Source organism: Hydra vulgaris, chromosome 07, assembly GCF_038396675.1.
Source record: "Hydra vulgaris chromosome 07, alternate assembly HydraT2T_AEP".
Classification (NCBI taxonomy): domain Eukaryota; kingdom Metazoa; phylum Cnidaria; class Hydrozoa; order Anthoathecata; family Hydridae; genus Hydra; species Hydra vulgaris.
This window is the reverse complement of record NC_088926.1, coordinates 912,713-931,703: the sequence shown is the minus strand read 5'-3', so window position 1 is coordinate 931,703 and position 18,991 is coordinate 912,713. Positions and strand designations below refer to the sequence as shown.

Here is an 18,991-nt window from a genome sequence, read left to right as displayed (position 1 = left end):
GAATGGTTCGAAAGTAAAAATATTGAGCGTCTAACTTGGCCACCAAATAGCCCAGATCTAAATTGCATTGAAAATCTTTGGAGTTGGCTTGATAAAGAGATTGCCAAGAAAGCACCAAGGAGCCTTGAGGAGTTGTGCAATATTTTACCAGCAATACTTGGAAATGTTCCCAAACATATTTTAGAGAGTTTAATAGATTCAATGCCAAATCGTATAAATGAGTGCTTAAAAATTCATGGTAGAGTTACGCGGTATTAGGTGGTAAAAATTATCGTTTTTTATTCTGTAATTCTTAACTTTTTCACAATTTTTTTAAAATAAAAATTACCTATAAAACTTTAAATACATTTTTTATATTTGTTTAAAAGTTTTTATCACTATTATTATTTTTTATTTTGTTTGTCTATTTTCTAAAATTTATTATTTTTTTTTTTACCAGAAAAATATATTCAGTTAAAAAAAAATTTAAAAATAAAAATAAATTATGATTTTTTTTTTTTGTGGTTCTTAACTTTTTCACAATACTGTATAAACTAACAAAACATTTCAGAAATGAAATTGCTAAAACTGTGTTAATATAAATGTTTTTTTTTATGGAATGAAGACCACCTTATGGATTCAGGTCTAATAAGACTTTCACTCATAATAATACTTGGGGAAGGTTTCCTGCAATTTTTTGAAAATAAAGCAATTGACATGCTGCTTTATTCTAATCTACTTCTAGAAATAAAATTATTTTTGAGGTACTAAGATGATAGTCATGCATGGTTTACCAATACAGGTAATGTCATTTGTTTTCAACAAATATAAACAGTCAACATTATGCCATTAAATACACAATAAAATTGGAAGATGAATATTAAAGAATAAATTTTTTTAGATATCCATATAGTCAACAATCAAAAAGGTAGTTATGATTTTAACATATATTGAAAAGAAGCAAATCAATTATTTAGGTTAAGATTCTATCTGTTGACCAGCCTCGCGCCCCTTCTTCATCTATTAGGCTGGTGCAGATGTATTTTTAATGCATTGTTTCCAGTTTAGGATGTTGAATGCTGGATCTTCTTAACTCAATGCATGGGTTTTGCTTGTGTCTCTGTTTTTATGACTAGGCAACTCATTTTATTATCTCCTAATAAGGGTACAGCTCTAAAACTCAGTTTTATGGTTCTGAGGCCGGCTGGTAGTCAGGTTTCCCTAACTCTGTGGTAGCTCTCAGAGAGGCTGGTTCCACAAAACAGCTGAAAAATATCAAAGTATTAACAGTGCCATGTTGCACGTGGATGGTGTCCCTGTTTATACTTTTGGTGTGCTTTGTCGAGGCCACATTTGGAGTCTTTTGTTACGGCTTAAGGTTTATTAATAGTAATGAGGCAATTGCTTGGGCCATTAAATAGTGTACTGAGTACTATCTATGCTTTGAGTCAAGTTCTTTAAAAAATTTAACAATGAATAAAGTACCAAAAACTGTAAAACACAAAAAACCATCGTCATCATCAAGTTCTCTAAACCTATCATTCACTAATATTCGTGGCCTTTGAAGTAACTTTTTTTCTGTTGAGTCTTATCTCTTGCAAAGCTCACCAAACCTACTTGCTCTTTGTGAGACTAATTTGAGTTCAGTTGTCTCATCTTGTGATCTTAGTGTTGATGGTTATCTTCCTTTAATTCATAAAGACTCCAATAGTCACATGCTTGCCTAGGCATTTACATTTGTAAGAATTCACCCATTTGTCGTGAAACTTTTTTTTTTAGTTAATTCACCTCCTCAAGGCCAAAAAGGCCACTAAAGATGAGGAAGCTACTTATTTGTGGTTATAACCCTCTCTCAACTCTATAACTACAAAACACAAACCTTTGACGAACAAGGCCGCAGCGCGGAGAAACAAGTTGAGTTGATAACTAGGTTTAAATCCACAGACTTTTCTTTTATGTGCTTTCGTTTAGCACCACTTCACTCTATTGCTTTTCTCTTTGTTCTATATTGCTCTCCTTCATCTCAAGACTGCACTCTCTTTGATGTTATTTCTGATCATATTGACCAAGCCCTCTCTCTTTATTCATCAGCCAATATTGTTGTTGTCAGTGACTTTAATGCTCATCACACTGAATGGCTTGGCTCTACTGTCAGTGACTCTGCAGGCATTAAAGCCCACAACTTTTGCGTTTCTCAATCCCTAACTCAAATAGTCAACTTTCCAACTCGCTTTCCAGACAACTCGAATCATTTACCTTCTCTACTCGACTTATGTCTTGTTTCTGATCCTACTCAGTGCTCAGTTTCTCCACATTCACCCTTAGATACTTCTGATCACAGTTTATCACTCTAAAGCTAAAATCTCATTCTTCTTTATCATCTGAATCCCCTTATCATTGTACCTCTTACAACTACCTTAAAGCTGACTGGGACTCTTTCCGTGATTTTCTTCGTGATGGCCCTTTGGTAGAAATCTTTCGTCTTCCTGTCGACAAATGTGCTTCCTACATAACTTCCTGGATTTAGGCTGGCATAGAATCTTTTATTCCCTCTTGACAATTTCAGGTCAAGCCTAACTCCTCTCCATGGTTTTCCTCACATTGTGCTGCTGCGATTGCCAATCGAAACTGTTACTTCCATATCTATCAGCAAAACAATTCTTCAGAAAACAGATGTCTGTTTATTACGGCTAGAAACCATTGTAAAAAGGTTTTGTCTAATGCCGGCTCTCGTGACTGCTGGAGAATCTTTAAAAGTATCAATAAGAGCAAATCTGTAATTTCACCTCTCTTGTATGATTCAGACTTTGTCACCTCACCTTAAGACAAAGCTGAACTGTTTGCTAAGAATTTTTCATCAATATCTCTTGATTCCACTAGTTGCGATCTGTACCTGTTTTAGCCATCAAATAGGTTGATCCATTGCTTGACATTAGTATCACTCCAGCTTCTGTATCTGAAGTGATTTCCTGCTTTGACTCTTCTACAGCTTGTGGCCCAGACAACATACCTGTTATAGTCAGACAACATACCTGTTATAGTCTTGCAGAAGTGTTCTCCAGAGCTGTCGTCTATACTTTCACAACTATTCAACAATTGTTTATTAGAGTCTTGTTTTCCAGCCTGCTGCAAAACGGCATCTGTTATCCCTATTTTCGAAAATTCTGGAGAGCGATCTGATTCGTTCAACTACTGTCCCATTAGTCTTCTTCCTATCATAAGCAAGGTTTTTGAATCTCTAACTAACAAACACTTAATCTCTCGTCTTGAATCTAATAACTTACTTTCTGACCATCAATATGGATTTCGGTCTTCTCGTTCTACAGCTGATTTGCTAACAGTAATAACCAATAGGTTTTATCATGCATTAGATAAAGGAGGAGAGGTTAAGACCATCGCTCTTGACATTTCAAAAGCTTTTGATAAAGTTTGGCATGCTGGTCTTCTCCATAAGCTTTCTTCTTATAGTGTATCTGGTAACATCTTTAAGATTATTGAATCCTTTCTTTCTAATTGTAGTGTAAAAGTTGTCCTCGATGGACTCTTCTTCTTATTCTATAACTTCAGGGGTTCTTCAAGGTTCTATCCTTGGGCCTATACTCTTTTTAATTTACATTAACGATCTTCCAGATATTCTCACATCTAAGGTGGCATAGTTTGCTGATGATACTACCATTTATTTTTGTCACGATAAAAAGCCAACACTCTCTGATTGCTTGGAGGGGGCATTTGAGCTTGAAAAGGATCTCACTTCTGCTACAGCACAAGGCTCACAATGGCTGGTAAACTTTAATTCAGATAAAACTCAATTTTTTTCAGTCAATCGTTATCGCAATAAGTTAGATCTTCCTATATTTATGAACGGTAATTTACTCGATGAGTTATTTACCTTTCATCTTCTAGGATTAACTCTTGCTTTAGACAAGGTGCAAAAACGCATTGTAAACATAGTTGGACCTGCTCTTGCAGCCAATCTCCAACCATTATCACACCATCGTAGTGTTGCTTCTCCTTCTCTTTTCTACAAATACTATAATTGGCACTACTTTAACGAGCTAGTGTCTCTTGTGCCATCTATTAAAATTCATTCTCGTGTTACTCGTCATTCAATCAAGTCTCATCCTTTTTCTGTGACTGTTCCAGAGTGCTCCAAAAACTCTTGTTTGTCTAGTTTTTTTCCTCCAACATTAATTTTTTTGGAATTTGCTTCCTTCATCTTGCTTTCTTGATTCATATAATTTCCAATCCTTTAAGTCGCCTGTCAATCTTTATCTTGCTCTACAATCTTCATCTTTTCTCTTCCATTAACTTCCAACTCTAACTAGTAGTTGCTTCCAGCCTCATATAATGCAAAAATGTTTAAAAGAAAAAAACTCTATTTCAAACCATGATCCAAAAATCTTAGAAGGAATATTTAAAGGATTTATCCAAAGAGCTTTATCAATTTGCTCTGAAAATTTGTTAATAAAGAAATCGATTTCCTAATAAATGTATTTGCTAAAAATGGATACGAAAAGAAAAAATTGCAAAAACTTACAAATATTGTTATAAAAAAACAACACTCAAATAATGAAATAGTCTCATCTAACAATGAAGCAACCATGCCAGCTACTTCACTACCGCAGATCCCAATATGCAAGTGTAAACAAAAAATACATTGGCGGAACAAATATAAAACTAGCAACAAGAACAAAACAACACCAAAAAATGTATTAAAGGAAAAATGGGACCAATCTGCAATTGGGCATCATAAAAATAAATGTCCATGCAATAGAAAATGAAAGCAAAGTTTGAGAATCAATTGAAATTCAATATAACAAATGTGAACCTAAAATTGGATATGAATTTATACAATGGTCAAATGTAAAAACTTATCTGGACATCATGTTTTTTATGCTTATATAACATTAAAGAAGCCCATTTAAAGCGAACTTTAAAGAAGTCATTAAAAAGTAAAGTTACCATTTGTTTGTAATTCATTATACTTACGTAGTTTGTAATTAAAGCTGAAGATGCTAATATAAAAATCTAGCAAAAATTTTTTAAATTACTTAAAAAAATTGGTATTGAGAGAACTCGTATTAATTAATGAACATAATAAGGTTGATCCAACTCTCATACATGATATCATCATTTAAAATGTATATAGATATGTGTATATATAAATTCAATGTGTTTAATTTTAACTTTTTTTAAAAAGTTTTTGGAAATTTCTTTAACATTTTGGAACTGTTTCTTTAACTATTTTTTATTATTTTATATTTTCATTAGTTTTCCTTAAACCATAACTCTTTTTTCATAGATGCATAATGTCAAAAATAAAAGTTCAACAAAAGTTAGCCTACTTTGAGTTTTAAAGGAAAAAAGTTTTTATTTCAAAAAAAGTCTTTTGCTTTTTTTTTTTTAAGTTGTATTGTCAATTATTATAACTATTATTTAATTATTATTTAAAATTTAATTATTATTTAACTATTTTTCTTAATTAAATCTTAAATATAAATAATCTTAATAATTAATCTTAATTAAATATAAATTAGCAATTACTATTAGGCTTTATTTAATCTTTATTAACAAAAAAAAAATGAAGTTTTAATACTACTAAAGTGCAATAGTGTTTTATTTTTTTAATTGTTTATTTTTATTGTTTATTTTTGTAATGATAAGTTATTTTTAGCTTTTCATGTAATAATGTTTCAAAAGATATTATATTTATTTAAATTAAATGTTTTAACAATTTTACATGTGCTAGAAAATTATACTTAAATGACAAAAATGGTTTTGATTATGCTTCTCCTAAAATTCAACCATATGAGACATTAGTGCATTATTAAACATTCATACTCATAGAGTTTCTATTTAGTTTGAACTTTATTGCCTGCTTTTTTTCATTTTTATCATTTAAAACTCATATTTACCAGTTTAGGAAAATCATTCTAGACTTTAATATAGATAGAATAATTCAATAGCAAAACGCATATTGGTTATTGCATAATATCTTAAGAAGTTGGATTTCATAAATTAACAGTTCAAAGAATTGTGTTTAGGTTTTTATCTGAAATTTTATTTGCAATAAATAGGATCTAGAAGAGTTGTAGAAAGAGAAGATTGTTTGATTGTTAGGAAAGTAGTAGGATTTCATTGAGACAGATGAAGCAATATTTAAACCTTGAACACTTATATAATTTATGTATCTTGAACACTTATATAACAGTACAATTGTTGCAAGAGGTTGGTAAAGAGTTATTTTTAGACTAGCAGAGAAAAAAGTCATTTCATAAACAAGAAAATAATGTATAGTAGATTAAAGTTGTAAATGGTGCTGAGATCACTTGAATTGGGTTTTAGATCAATGGAAATTTGTTTTATGGACAGATTAATCACTTTTTGTGCTATATTATGGTAATTGAAAAAGAATCTTGAAAAAGTAAAGAAAATATAAAGTTTAGAGAGTATGCATGTTTACATATGCCACAGTAAAACATGGTTAAAAGAATAGTGATTTGGGATGCATTTATTGCTCATGGAGTGGAAAACCTGTACAGAGTTGAACGAATTATGGACCAACACAAAATTATATTTGAGTGCACCAATTAAAACCAAGTAATAAACCATTTCTGAATGCAAATTATTTTTTTTTAACAAGACAATGGCACAAAATGTACAGCTAGAAAAATGAAAAAATAAAAAATAAGAGATGTATACAAAATGAATTCTCATCTTTGAGTAGCTGGCACAACCACCTGATCCAATTTAGAATTTGTGATTTGTATTAGTAATCAAGATAATTTATTCTTAACACTTTTAAATCATTGGAATTCACTGGAAGTTACTTGGTTCTTATTATTAATACTGGTTAAAAGTATACCTCATAGATGCCAAACATATAAAAATGTTTATGCAACCAATTGTTTAAACCAATTAAAATGCCTTAATACTTAATACTGATTGATTTTTAATTTAGTTGTAATGAGCAAAACTTATGTTATAATCATAAAAAAAAATTAAATTAAAAAAGTCATGCTGTTCTTTTTTTTTTTGGTGACACTATATGTTTATAATTTTTTTAAAGTACTCTGTATATATTTATAATTTTTTACTCTTTGAGGACACTATATAACACGGTAATACCAAGGACATGGTAGGGATTAAACTAGCAATTTCTTGTTTATGAGGCAAGCGCTACTACACCACCACAGCATTTATGATTATATTTATAGAAAATATTTTGTTTAAAATATTTTATAGAAAATATTTTATAGATATTGATATGACTTATAAATAATCTTGGTTATTTTTTTCATATTCAAAACATTTTCCTTTTAGCTTTAATTTCTTTCAACTTTATTTTTGTCTTCATCTTTGTTTTTATTCTATAGCATTTTATTTGCAAGATTTTGAAAATCAGTTTGATGTTTTTTTGCATTTCCTGGAGTTTTATTTACTCTGTTATCTAAACCTAAGATTTTACCATTTTCATTTCTTTGTACCAGAGCTGTATTTATAGGTTCATCAAGTCCAAATTATTTTTTGAAAAAACTTTTTCTAAATTCAAATATTGTTTTTTGTTACTCAGTGTTTTTTAATGGCTGCATTTGGCTGTAATAATGTGATTTTGCTTTTACATCTAGATTAGTATAATCCTTTTGTTGTTTGTTATCCTAATCTTTACAAATAGAAATATAACCAAAAATATTTACTGTAGTTACTATTTTTGCTGTCATATTAGAAAGTTTTGCAGGTTTAAACTTTTTATTTGTTGCACATTTAAATATCTCTTATATATTTTAACTTTTGTTGTATGTGACTTCCAATGTCTTATTTTGGTGTGTTTGATTTCTAGTTTGCAGTTTGATTTTCTTCATCAAGTTTTGAAAATTTAAAATTTAGAAGTACTCTTAATAATTCTGTATTTGATTTGTATTAGATATCTATTACTCAGCATCATTTTTGTAATAGCATAAGTTAAATGCTTGTCTAGTGGTGTGTTTTTCGAAAATCTGAATTTTAATCTTATTTTGTTTTGTTGATTCTTAGACTTTTGGTGAATCCTGATATACAAATCATAACCAATCACAAAGTATCAAAAATGTTCTTACTTTTTTAAAATGATCTGCAAAAAAAAAATTTTATTTTAACCTGCAGGTGGGTGGTGCAGGTCAAAATAAAAAATTTTTAAATGGTCAAAAAAACATTTTCATTTCTCAAATAACTTGAGCAAATTATTTTTACAAATCATGCTTTGATTTTTCATTATATACAGAAAAATGGGAAAGAATTGACAAATAAAAGAAAAGAAAAATTACTTTCTTTATTCACAGTTTAAAAAATTCACTAATTTAAAAATTTTTGATTTTAGATGCGTAAAACTATACAAGAATGGAATAGTAAAGGAAAGTTTGTTGCTGGTGTTATTGTTGAGCCAATACAATCTGAAGGAGGTTTTCAATTTTTAGTTTTATATAAATTTTTTTTTTTTTTTTTACTATATTTTATCTCTCTCTTTTTTTTTTTTTTACTCTATTTCATTTCTCCTTTTTGTGCAGTATTACTAATTGTAAACTTTTTTTCATCTTTTTTACCAGAACTACTCTCATGAGAACAAATGTCTTTTTATAATTGCAAAAAATCCATGCAAAAAAATGTTGTCTAATGCTAAGGTCCATTGTTTTCCGAATAATCAATCTAAACATAGACAGTTGCAAAGAACTTTTCCTCTAATACATCTTCTAAATCTTAAATCACCTTGTGCTTACTTATTAACCATTATGTCAACAAAAATTCTATCATGCATTATATGGAAACCATAAGGCGAGGATTGTTGCGATTAAAATATCAAAAGCTTTTGACACATTGGACTTCTTCATAAGCTCTCTTCAAGCAAAATTTTACTATTTTTATGCCAATGGTTAGCAGATTTCTTATATTCTAATGAAGGGTTTTTATTAGGTAGCCTCTTTTTATTTCTTTTTCTTAGTTCCATTTTTTACTTTTAAAAAAACATACTTATAATTGAAATCTTTTGAGATTAATTTTTGCCATTGTTAGAAACTGATGCAAAAGGTTATTCTCTGACATTAAAACCCAATAATCTTCCATCAATAATCTTCCATCAATAATCTTCCATCAATAATATTCCATTAATAATATTCCATCAATAATCTTCCATCAATAACCCTTTATTGACATAAAACTTTTTCTTGGTATCTCAAAAGTTCTTAAAACTTTTAGAAATTTTTTATTAGTGTCATTCACAAAAGCAATTCTAGTATTTAATCTCATTTACATGGTAATTATCAATAATTTAATATTTCATCACACAATGTTTCAGACTAAAGTTTTCAAATCAGATGATGTTGTTGTTTATTTAGTCATATAGTTTTGAGTTGTTGTAAATTTTCATATCTTTAAATTCATCGAAACTTTATTTATATTTTTTATCTTCCTTGTATGATATAATATACAGTTTTTTTTTTACTTTTTGTAACTATTTCTTGGTCTTTCATCTTTTAAAATCTTATCTTTTTAAATTTTTCTCTTTCATGCTAAAAACTTTTTTTCCAAAGTTTTTATATTTAATTATAGTAATCTACAATTAATAGATAAAAGAAACTTTTATAAAAAATAGAGCAATTGTTTAGCTTTAAATAAAATAATTTTTTTAATATTCAGGCGATAATCATGCATCTCCAGATTTTTTTAGACAAGTTCAAAAAATAGCATCTGAGGTTTGAATATTTTTGTTTTTGTTTTCAACTTCATTAAAGCCATATCTTACCGATTGTGTTTAATAATAGGCAAATGCTGCATTCATAGTAGATGAAGTGCAAACTGGCTGTTGTTCAACTGGAAAATTTTGGTAAGACTTAACATGAGTAGTTAAAATAGTTTTGTCTGCTTGTAATGATTTTTAGAAGAAATGTTAATATAGCCTAACTCAAACACTTCTTTTAACAATCTTTACATTATACACTATATAATATAAAAAAGAGATCTAAGTTTAAACATATACAACTCCTAAGTAGGCTATATATGTTTCTATGATCACCTGGTATCATTCTTGTAAGAAAAATATATGAAGAACATGAATAAAAATATGCACAAATATTAAATCAATTTGCTAAATATAGTTTGTTATTATGTAATAAATTAAAGTAATTAATTATGTAATAAATTATTGAAGTTAAGTATGTAATAAGTTATTGAAATTGTTTATGTAATAGATTATTTTAATTAATTATGTAATAAGTTATTGCAAATAATTATGCAATTATTTATTGAAATTAATTATTGTAATAATTTTGTAGTAAATTTTTGTAATTCATTATGTAATAAATTTTTAATTAATTATGCATAATTTATTATTAAATTTCACTTCATAAGATAACAAATGTTGGTAAGGTTTTTGTTTTATATATTTTACATATTGTTAAGTTATAATTTTTTATTAAATTTGTATAAATATTGTTACATTTTTCAAATTTGCTTTAAATGTTTTGTTTAGTTATTCTTTATTGTTTATTATTATACTTTAAACTTTGTTTGCATAAAAAATTTAGCAATAATTAAAAATTGTAATTTGCCCATTGTTTTGATTTCTAGTATTTAGTTGATATATTGACTTGATATATGAAACCGTCAGGGTTAGGGTTTTATGAAAACAAACCAGTACCATAAAACTGTAAAAAAATTGTTATCAGTACAGCTTTGATTTATATAATTCTATATTATTCTAAAGTTCTTCAATATGATTAAGGGCACATGAACATTGGGATTTACCAGAGGCACCTGATATGGTCACTTTTGCTAAGAAATTACTTGTTGGTGGATATTATTTTAAAAGAAGTTTTCTTCCAAAGCAGGTTTATATTTTTTTTTAATTTACTTTCTACATATCAAAGAATTAAGTTTAGTAGTTTTGATTTAGTTTTAATTAATTTAAACTATAAAAAACTTAAAAACTTTGTTTGCTTTTATTTCTACTCTTTAATTTGACATCAATAAATAATTATTGATGTCAAATTAAAATCAGTATTTGAAAATTCAATAAATAATTAATTTTATTCAAAAAAAAAGTTATTTATAGCAAATTTACCTGACTTTTAGAAAATACCTTTATGGATTATAAATATTGAATAAATTTTTTAAATTTTTTTTCAATAAACACTTTTCAATTGATGTGTATAAGAAAGCTTTAGAGAAAGAAAAAAAGCGCTATCTTAGGTAAAAAATGCTTTGCATCAAGCATCAATTTAAAATTTTTTTGATCTGGCTCACATTGATGACTTATAACTTTTGAATGCTTATATCTCTAATCAACCAAATTTTTTTTAAATGTTTCTCCACCATGTGCAGATCAACATGCAATTTGATTTTTAATAGTTTTTAGTCTAGTTTTTAAGATTTAAGCTTTTCAAAATATCAAAAAATTGTAATGCCAAAATAAAAATATTAACTTAAGCCTGCCATTGTGGAAAGAGGTAAAATGCCAGATTTTAAATTTTTTATTTTTAGTATCCATTCTTGCAATCTTAGTTGGAACTTTTTAGTACAAAAACCATTTTGTTCAAAAGTTATTTACTGTTGAAAATGATGAAAAAAATCATTTCGCTTGAAGAGTTCAATTTTATGCAAAATAAATTACTTAAATATTTTCTGAAGATTACTTAAGTAGTATTTTCTGAAGATTACTTGAGTAGTATTTTCTGAAGATTACTTACGTAATTTTCTGAAGAACTTTATTAGATATTAACCTAAAATTTTCTAATCATGCTTTTTCTTTTCAATTTGCTTTTCTCATATTCATCATGCTTTTCTCATATATATGTACACAATCAAATCCATCATGCTTTTCTCATATATATGTACAAAATCAAAAAGTGAGAGCAAAATCTGAGATGGTCCGTTAGGGACATTTACTCCACTTGGCATGGATTGGCACAAAAACAAAAATAAACAAGCTCTCTTTACCTTCCCTATTGCTTATTTTGTATCTTTTAAGTTTCATAAGTTTTTAATCCAAAACTGAATGAACATGCTACTATAGAGTTTTTATTCAACTTTATTTTTGTGATATATAGTTTAAAGCAAAGCGGTTACTAATGGTAATCCTAAATCTAAATTGTATTTAAGAGTTCAAAGGCAAAATAACTTTTGTTAAACTTTATGCAATAAAATGTGACATTTATAAATAGCTTCAATCAATACAATAGTAAAGTTTATAACTTTACTGGCAATCATACACTACAGTGTGAAAGAACAAGTCAATTGTGGTATTGCCTATCTGAAGACTTCTTGCTAGGAATTGAGGATTCAACCTAATATAATTGGAATGAAATAGTTTTCACTTTAGTTTATTGATGCAAACATTTTGATTCTGTCCAAAATTGTGCAACTATATTTAATAGCACTAGGATCATTTCATAAAAACTACAAATAGCAGTTTAGTTAAAAAAAGCCAATATTTAATAGCACTAGGATCATTTCATAAAAACTACAAATAGCAGTTTAGTTAAAAAAAGTCTTTTATTTGTTTTTTTTATTAAAGTCAAATTTTATTTCAATTAATTTTTTAGATAATTCCAATAATTTTTTAGATTTCAATAATTTTTTTATTCCTATAAGTTGCTACTCTAAATAAGTTAGAGCTTTTTAAAAAAGTTTGTTTCCAGGTTGATATTTACATGTTTCTATTGAATATTTTAATTTGTGACCTTGAGTTGTTAAATTAAATATGAAAACTGGTTGGTTATACAATTTAACACAGCGTCTTTAAAAATCAGAAAAAATTTAAATTAGATACTTTTTCTAATAACGTTAACCCACTTTTCTTTTCTCTTTTTTTTTTATTTATTCTTATTTATTTCGGGCTTTATTTGAATTTTTTAAAGTATGGGTAATCCTTGTTACCTAAGTGGATACTAAATTGAACCATAGAATGTGATTAGAAGTCAGATTAGAAGTAATATATAATGTGTACATAGTTTTTAGAAGCGTCCGAACTTATAAACTAGTTTTTAATCAATCAGAGCTGACAGAATTGATTGGCTTTGTAATACATTTTTAATATATTTCATTTTGTTTGCACTTTAAATCTTTTTTAAAAACATGTTTATTTTCTTTTGCATTTAATTGTTATTTTGTAATGCATTTTGGCTTTAAATGCAAATTTTTTTTTTATATAAACTCAATTAGCCATTTTTTGGACCAATCAAACACTTAGTTTATATTTTTTGGAACAATCAAACACTTAGTTTATATTTTTTGGACCAATCAAACACTTAGTTTATATTTTTTGGACCAATCAAACACTTAGTTTATATTTTTTGGACCAATCAAACACTTAGTTTATATTTTATTGCAAAAGTAAACTGTTATTTAAAGCATTCAAATTTGATACATTTTTGATATCATCAGCATTTAGTTTATGATTATTTTTTATTTGATTAGGTTGTTAATTTATCCACATTTTGTGCAACAGTCTTACATTGAATCATCTCCATTGGTGAATAGCTAATTTCAACTGTTACTTTAGCTACTTTCAATTGAAGCTCTAAAAGTATTGTTATTACTAATGTGATACAATGACACTTATTACGCAATTAAGGCATTCTGGGCCTTAAGATGAGATACTTCAAAGGCCTTGTTTAGGCAGATGACTAAAACAAAATGTTTAATTATAAGTTATACAGTACCGTGCAAAAGTAACTGGACAAGAGCATAACTTGAGATAACTTTTAAATGAAAAGTCCAATTTCCTTCAAATTTTCACTGAAATGTCAAAAAATTGATTACAAATCTAAAAACAAATGAATTTTTACTAAATCAAAGCAATCTAATCTTAAAAGTTCATTTAATTAAAATTTCCGCGTGCAAAAGTATCCGGACAGAAAAAAAAAACTTGAATTGGATTTTTTTTTTTTACTTTTTTTATATTGAAAATACTTTATTTTAAAGTAAATTGCTTTAGTACTTTGTCGGGAAGCCCTTAGCATTAATTACTGCTTGACAGTGACAAGGAATTGAGTCCACCAGCTTCAAAATCACAATAATTTTGATTTTTTGCCATTCTTATTTCAGAATATTCAATAAATCAAATTTACTAGCTGATTTTCAACCTGAAATTCGTCAATCTATGTGTTTCCATAGATGTTCAATAGAATTAAGGATATTTCCATAGATGTTCAATAGAATTAAGGATATTTCCATAGATGTTCAATAGAATTAAGGATATTTCCATAGATGTTCAATAGAATTAAACTTTACTATGTCAATTCCGTTAATTGAATTTTTTTGTTTTTGAAAATACTTTTATAAGGGTTGAAGTGTCTTTTGAGTCATTATCCTGCTGAAATATCCATCCTCGAGCCCTGAAAAATGTTCCACGCAAAATGCTGTCTTGGTAAATGCTGAAATTGAAGAACTTTATAATGAAAAATGTGGTGTTGACACAATCAAACGTCTTTTGAGGTCTGCAAATCTACTTGGATGACGTCCTTCAAAGAAACTTTTTATTTGTATAAAGAATCGAAAAGCACGCCTAAGATTTGCTAATGAACATTTGATTTGGGCAAGAAAACAGTGATTGAAAGTACTTTTTAGTGATGAATTTAAGTTTATGTTATTTGGATCTGATAATATTAGATATGTCCGTCAACCATAAGGCCATAAAAACGATCCTAAATACCAGCTACCAACAGTAAAGCACAGTAGTTGAAACTTTATGAACTGCGCTAACTTGAGCAGAGATTGTATCGGTCCTATACATTCGATTGATGGCATAATGGACAAAAATATGTACAAATATATAGTTTAGAATGTTATGATACCTCATGCTAAAGACAAAATGCCTCGAGGAAGGATGTTTTAGAAAGGACAATGACCCAAAGCACACTTCAACCCTTGTGAAAAACTTTTTCAAAACCAATGAAATTTGATTAATCAAATAGCCTTAGCAAAGTCCTGACCTTAATTCTATTGAATGTCTATGTAAGCTCATTGATCAACAAATTTCAGGTCGAAAACTAACAAGTTAATGTGATTTATTGAATACTCTGAAAAAGGAATGGGAAAAATCAAAATTATTGTGATTATGAAGCTTGTGGACTCAATGCCTTGTCACCTTGTCAAAAATCCAAACTTATCACAAACAGCTGGATATGTAATTACTTCTTATTACAAACAGCTGTATACCCAAATATTTTCTCAGTTCACTATTTAAGTGATTTAATATTTGTACAAATACTTGATTCTTAGATAGCATTTGCAGTGAGATCTTCTCATAGCATCTTAACTAGTAATCTTCTAAAGTCGTGTAAGGGCAGAATGTATTTGTTTGATGTTCAGTTTCAAAGTTTTTGTTTTATCAGAGTGCGCAGACCATCAGGTTGTAGATAAACATTTTACAACAGGTAAACCTTTACTTTGAAGCTCTCACAGCAATTTATAAAAACAACTTTTAAACAATGACAGTAAAAGTTCAAAAATTTTGATTATCTTTACAAACTGTAAATTAAGAAAATCAGAAAAAAGAAAAAAAAGAACATTCAGAAAATAAGCACAAAGATGTAAACATTTTTTTGATGTTCTTTTTGATCATAACTTTTTTTTTTTAAACACAATACATATAATAATATGCATTAAAATTCTTATGATTTTTTAATCATAATTAAATAATATTTTAAAATTAAATTAAAAATAAATAATATTTCATAAAAAACGAATATAAAGTAATTAAAAATACAAAAAGGTGGATGGTGTTCTGTAATTCAAAATGGCAAAATACTTTTATTTCAATTTATAAAAAGCATTTTTTAAGATGGATGGTGTTCTGTGATTACTCAAATACTTTATAATATAGTTTAAAAAAACATTTGCTTTATGTTTTTGTTTATGAAATTAAATAAACTTTTTACGTCTTTTTCACGCTTAAATTATAGACATTTTTCTTAGACAGGTTTTAGGCAGCTACCTAGTTTTCCTAATGGATAATCTGCCCATTAAGCACATGGGTAATGTGGTGTGATATTTTTTCAAAAAGTTCAAAACTGGGCTGGGTTTTAAGGGCATCAGAAGATGCAAAAAAAGTGAAATAGAACTAGAAACATATTTGATTTGTCCCCCATATAGCAAAAATGTTTTCAATAACATAGGAAATGTGTTTTTAAAAGAGTTTATATATTTTATATATATATATATATATATATATATATATATATATATATATATATATATATATATATATATATATATTTAAACAACTTTAAAAAGTATTCTACACAATAGAGTGCTCAATGTTCTTAAAAGAACAGAGCAATTATATTAGTAGTAGAAAATCACTTAACAAAAATTTTTTCCATTTAACACTGTGTTTCATCAACAAAGATTCATCAGAAAATCCATTTCTGATGAATCTTTGTTGATGAAACACAGTGTTAAATGGAAAAAATTTTTGTTAAGTGATTTTCTACTACTAATATATATATATATATATATATATATATATATATATATATATATATATATATATGTAAACACTTTTAAAAACATATAAATATATATATAAATAAACATATCTACATATACACATATATATATGCATATGTATATACATATATATATGTATATATATGTATATATATATACACATACATATAGTATGTATATATATATATATATACATATATATATATATATATATATATATGCATGTATGTATATATATATATATATATATATATATATATATATATATATATATATATATATATATATATATATATATATATGTATTATAAATATGATTATGGATTTTCCATTGTCGTCTACTTTGATTTTTGAACATTGATTAACAATTATAAGTCATTAATTATAAGCCTACATTAATCATATTAATTAACAACTACAAGTCAACTTCAATCATCAAATATGGGTTGATTTTGTTCACTTATGATCAAATATGAGTCTACTTTGTTCAAATATGAGTTTAAAACTTTAATCATCAATTATAGAGATTAGATTTTATAATTTGATCTTATAATTTTGTCTATTAAATTTATTTATTTGTTTTATTTATTTTTATATTCTGATTGAAAAATATTGATCTTTTCATAGTCTTTTCGAATTTGCAACACTTGGATGGGTGATCAAGCTAGGATAATATTACTTAAGACAGTTTTAGATGTCATTGAAAAAGATAAATTGTTAGATAAAGTTCAAAGATCTGGTGATGTTCTTTTAAATGGCCTCAAGAAGTTAGAAGTAAGTATTTCAATATTCTATACATTTTGCAATTTATACAACTGTACAACAACTGTACATATATTCATGCTCCATTTGCATATGTGCAAGTTACATAATTTATATACATTCAAAACTAATGTATATATATATACATTTATTAACTTTAAATGACTCAAATTTTAGCATAAAAAAATTTGATAAAATTCTGAACAATAGTTCAGAATTTTGACTAGGTACATTTTTTTTTGATGCTTTAGTTATAAGACACTTTCATGCATTGTGCAAACTCCAAACTTAAGCATGTTTATGCCTATGCCATATGAGGAGGCTTTGCGAAAAATTGCGATGGTGAAGGCCTGAAAACAAAAAAAGCAATCATTAAAAACAATAAATATAATCATCTAAGTGTACATCAGCGCATTTCTCAAAAAATAGCTGTCCTTCCTTAAAGTTAAATTTGGCTTGCAGATGTTCATTATAAAAAATAAAGTTCATCCAGACATAATAGCTTCAATGGTCAGGGTTAGGGTTCTAACTTCTACTGATTCTTTAGAAAGAAATCTTCTAGTTTTTCTTCTAAAGAATCAGTGAAAGCTTCTAAGAAAAAGATTGAGAAAAATTTTAAGACAATTATAAAAGGGAAAGTTTCAGCAATCATGTAAGCTTCGTGTAACTTTATTTATGTTTTATCAATAATGTAACTTTAAACTATCTTTTTTTTTTTTTTTTTTTTTTTTGAATCCTGTTGATAATTTTATATGTAACCAGTCATTTTTTATCACCTCGAAGCTCACTGCCTCTCTAAGTATTCTGTTAAAAACTTTTTTAGATCAATAAATGTCTTCTTTTTTTCATTCAAAATGTTGTATCAACGTTTTGAATAAAAAACAGAAATTAAAAATTATCTAAACTATTTAAAATTACAAAATTATCTGAATTAATTTAAACTTGAAATTAAGTATTACAAGAATAAAATTCTATATGGAACTTGTTTTAGAAGTAAAATTTTTTTCATCTATTTTAGAAAAGCATCAAAGTAAATACTTTTTTAATATTCCACTGTTTGACTGCTGCTGTTTGTTTTTAAGTTATTTATCTATTTCTATTTTTTTACAAATACACGCATAGACATACAAAGCATGTAAAAGCATACATTTTTGTTAAATTGTCATGTAAAAACAGAATTAATAATTTTTTTTTAAGTAATTTAGTTTATTGTTAGTTTTTTTTACTTTTTAAAGAAAGCGTCACAAATACTCATGTTTTAAGATTCATTGTTTTTGTATTATTTATTAATCATTAAGGTTTTTGCCATTTAATTTCTTTAAAATCTGTTTGAAAATAATTTAGATTATTTTTTTTTAATTTATATTTTAAGGTTTATTATTTAGTGAAATATATAAATGGGTGAGACCATTACCAACCATCTTGGGCAAGCAGATTTATGTGGGGTTTGGCTGTAAACCACAATTATCTAACAAACAAAAATAAATCAATGGATCATTCTGACTTTCTGATTTTGGATGTTTGAATGTGCATATAGATGACCAAGTTTCTAATGCTGAAGTTATGCAAGCCCTACAAATTTCTCATGTTGAAATTATGCAAGCCTTACAAGTTTCTCATGCTGAAATTATGCAAGCCTTACAAGCCATAAATTATAATTAAAGCTTCAAGACAACAAAATGACGGTGCAAGATTTAGCTGAATGTTTTTTTGGAACAAAGAATGAACCTTTAGAGTATTTTTTAACATTTCTAAAATAAAAAACTGT

General features: G+C 27.0%; 1 protein-coding gene across 2 annotated transcripts in view; it reads left to right on the top strand.

Annotated features, from left to right (window-relative positions):
* Positions 1-18,991, top strand: part of LOC136071668 (4-aminobutyrate aminotransferase, mitochondrial-like) — a 53,537-nt gene that overhangs the window by 30,500 nt on the left and 4,046 nt on the right. For both annotated transcript variants that reach the window (XM_065800746.1, XM_065800747.1), the window contains exons 11-15: positions 8,336-8,417; positions 9,649-9,704; positions 9,774-9,835; positions 10,733-10,838; positions 17,089-17,235. In XM_065800746.1, the coding sequence (XP_065656818.1) occupies positions 8,336-8,417; positions 9,649-9,704; positions 9,774-9,835; positions 10,733-10,838; positions 17,089-17,235 (453 nt within the window). The remainder of the gene's footprint in view (positions 1-8,335; positions 8,418-9,648; positions 9,705-9,773; positions 9,836-10,732; positions 10,839-17,088; positions 17,236-18,991) is intronic.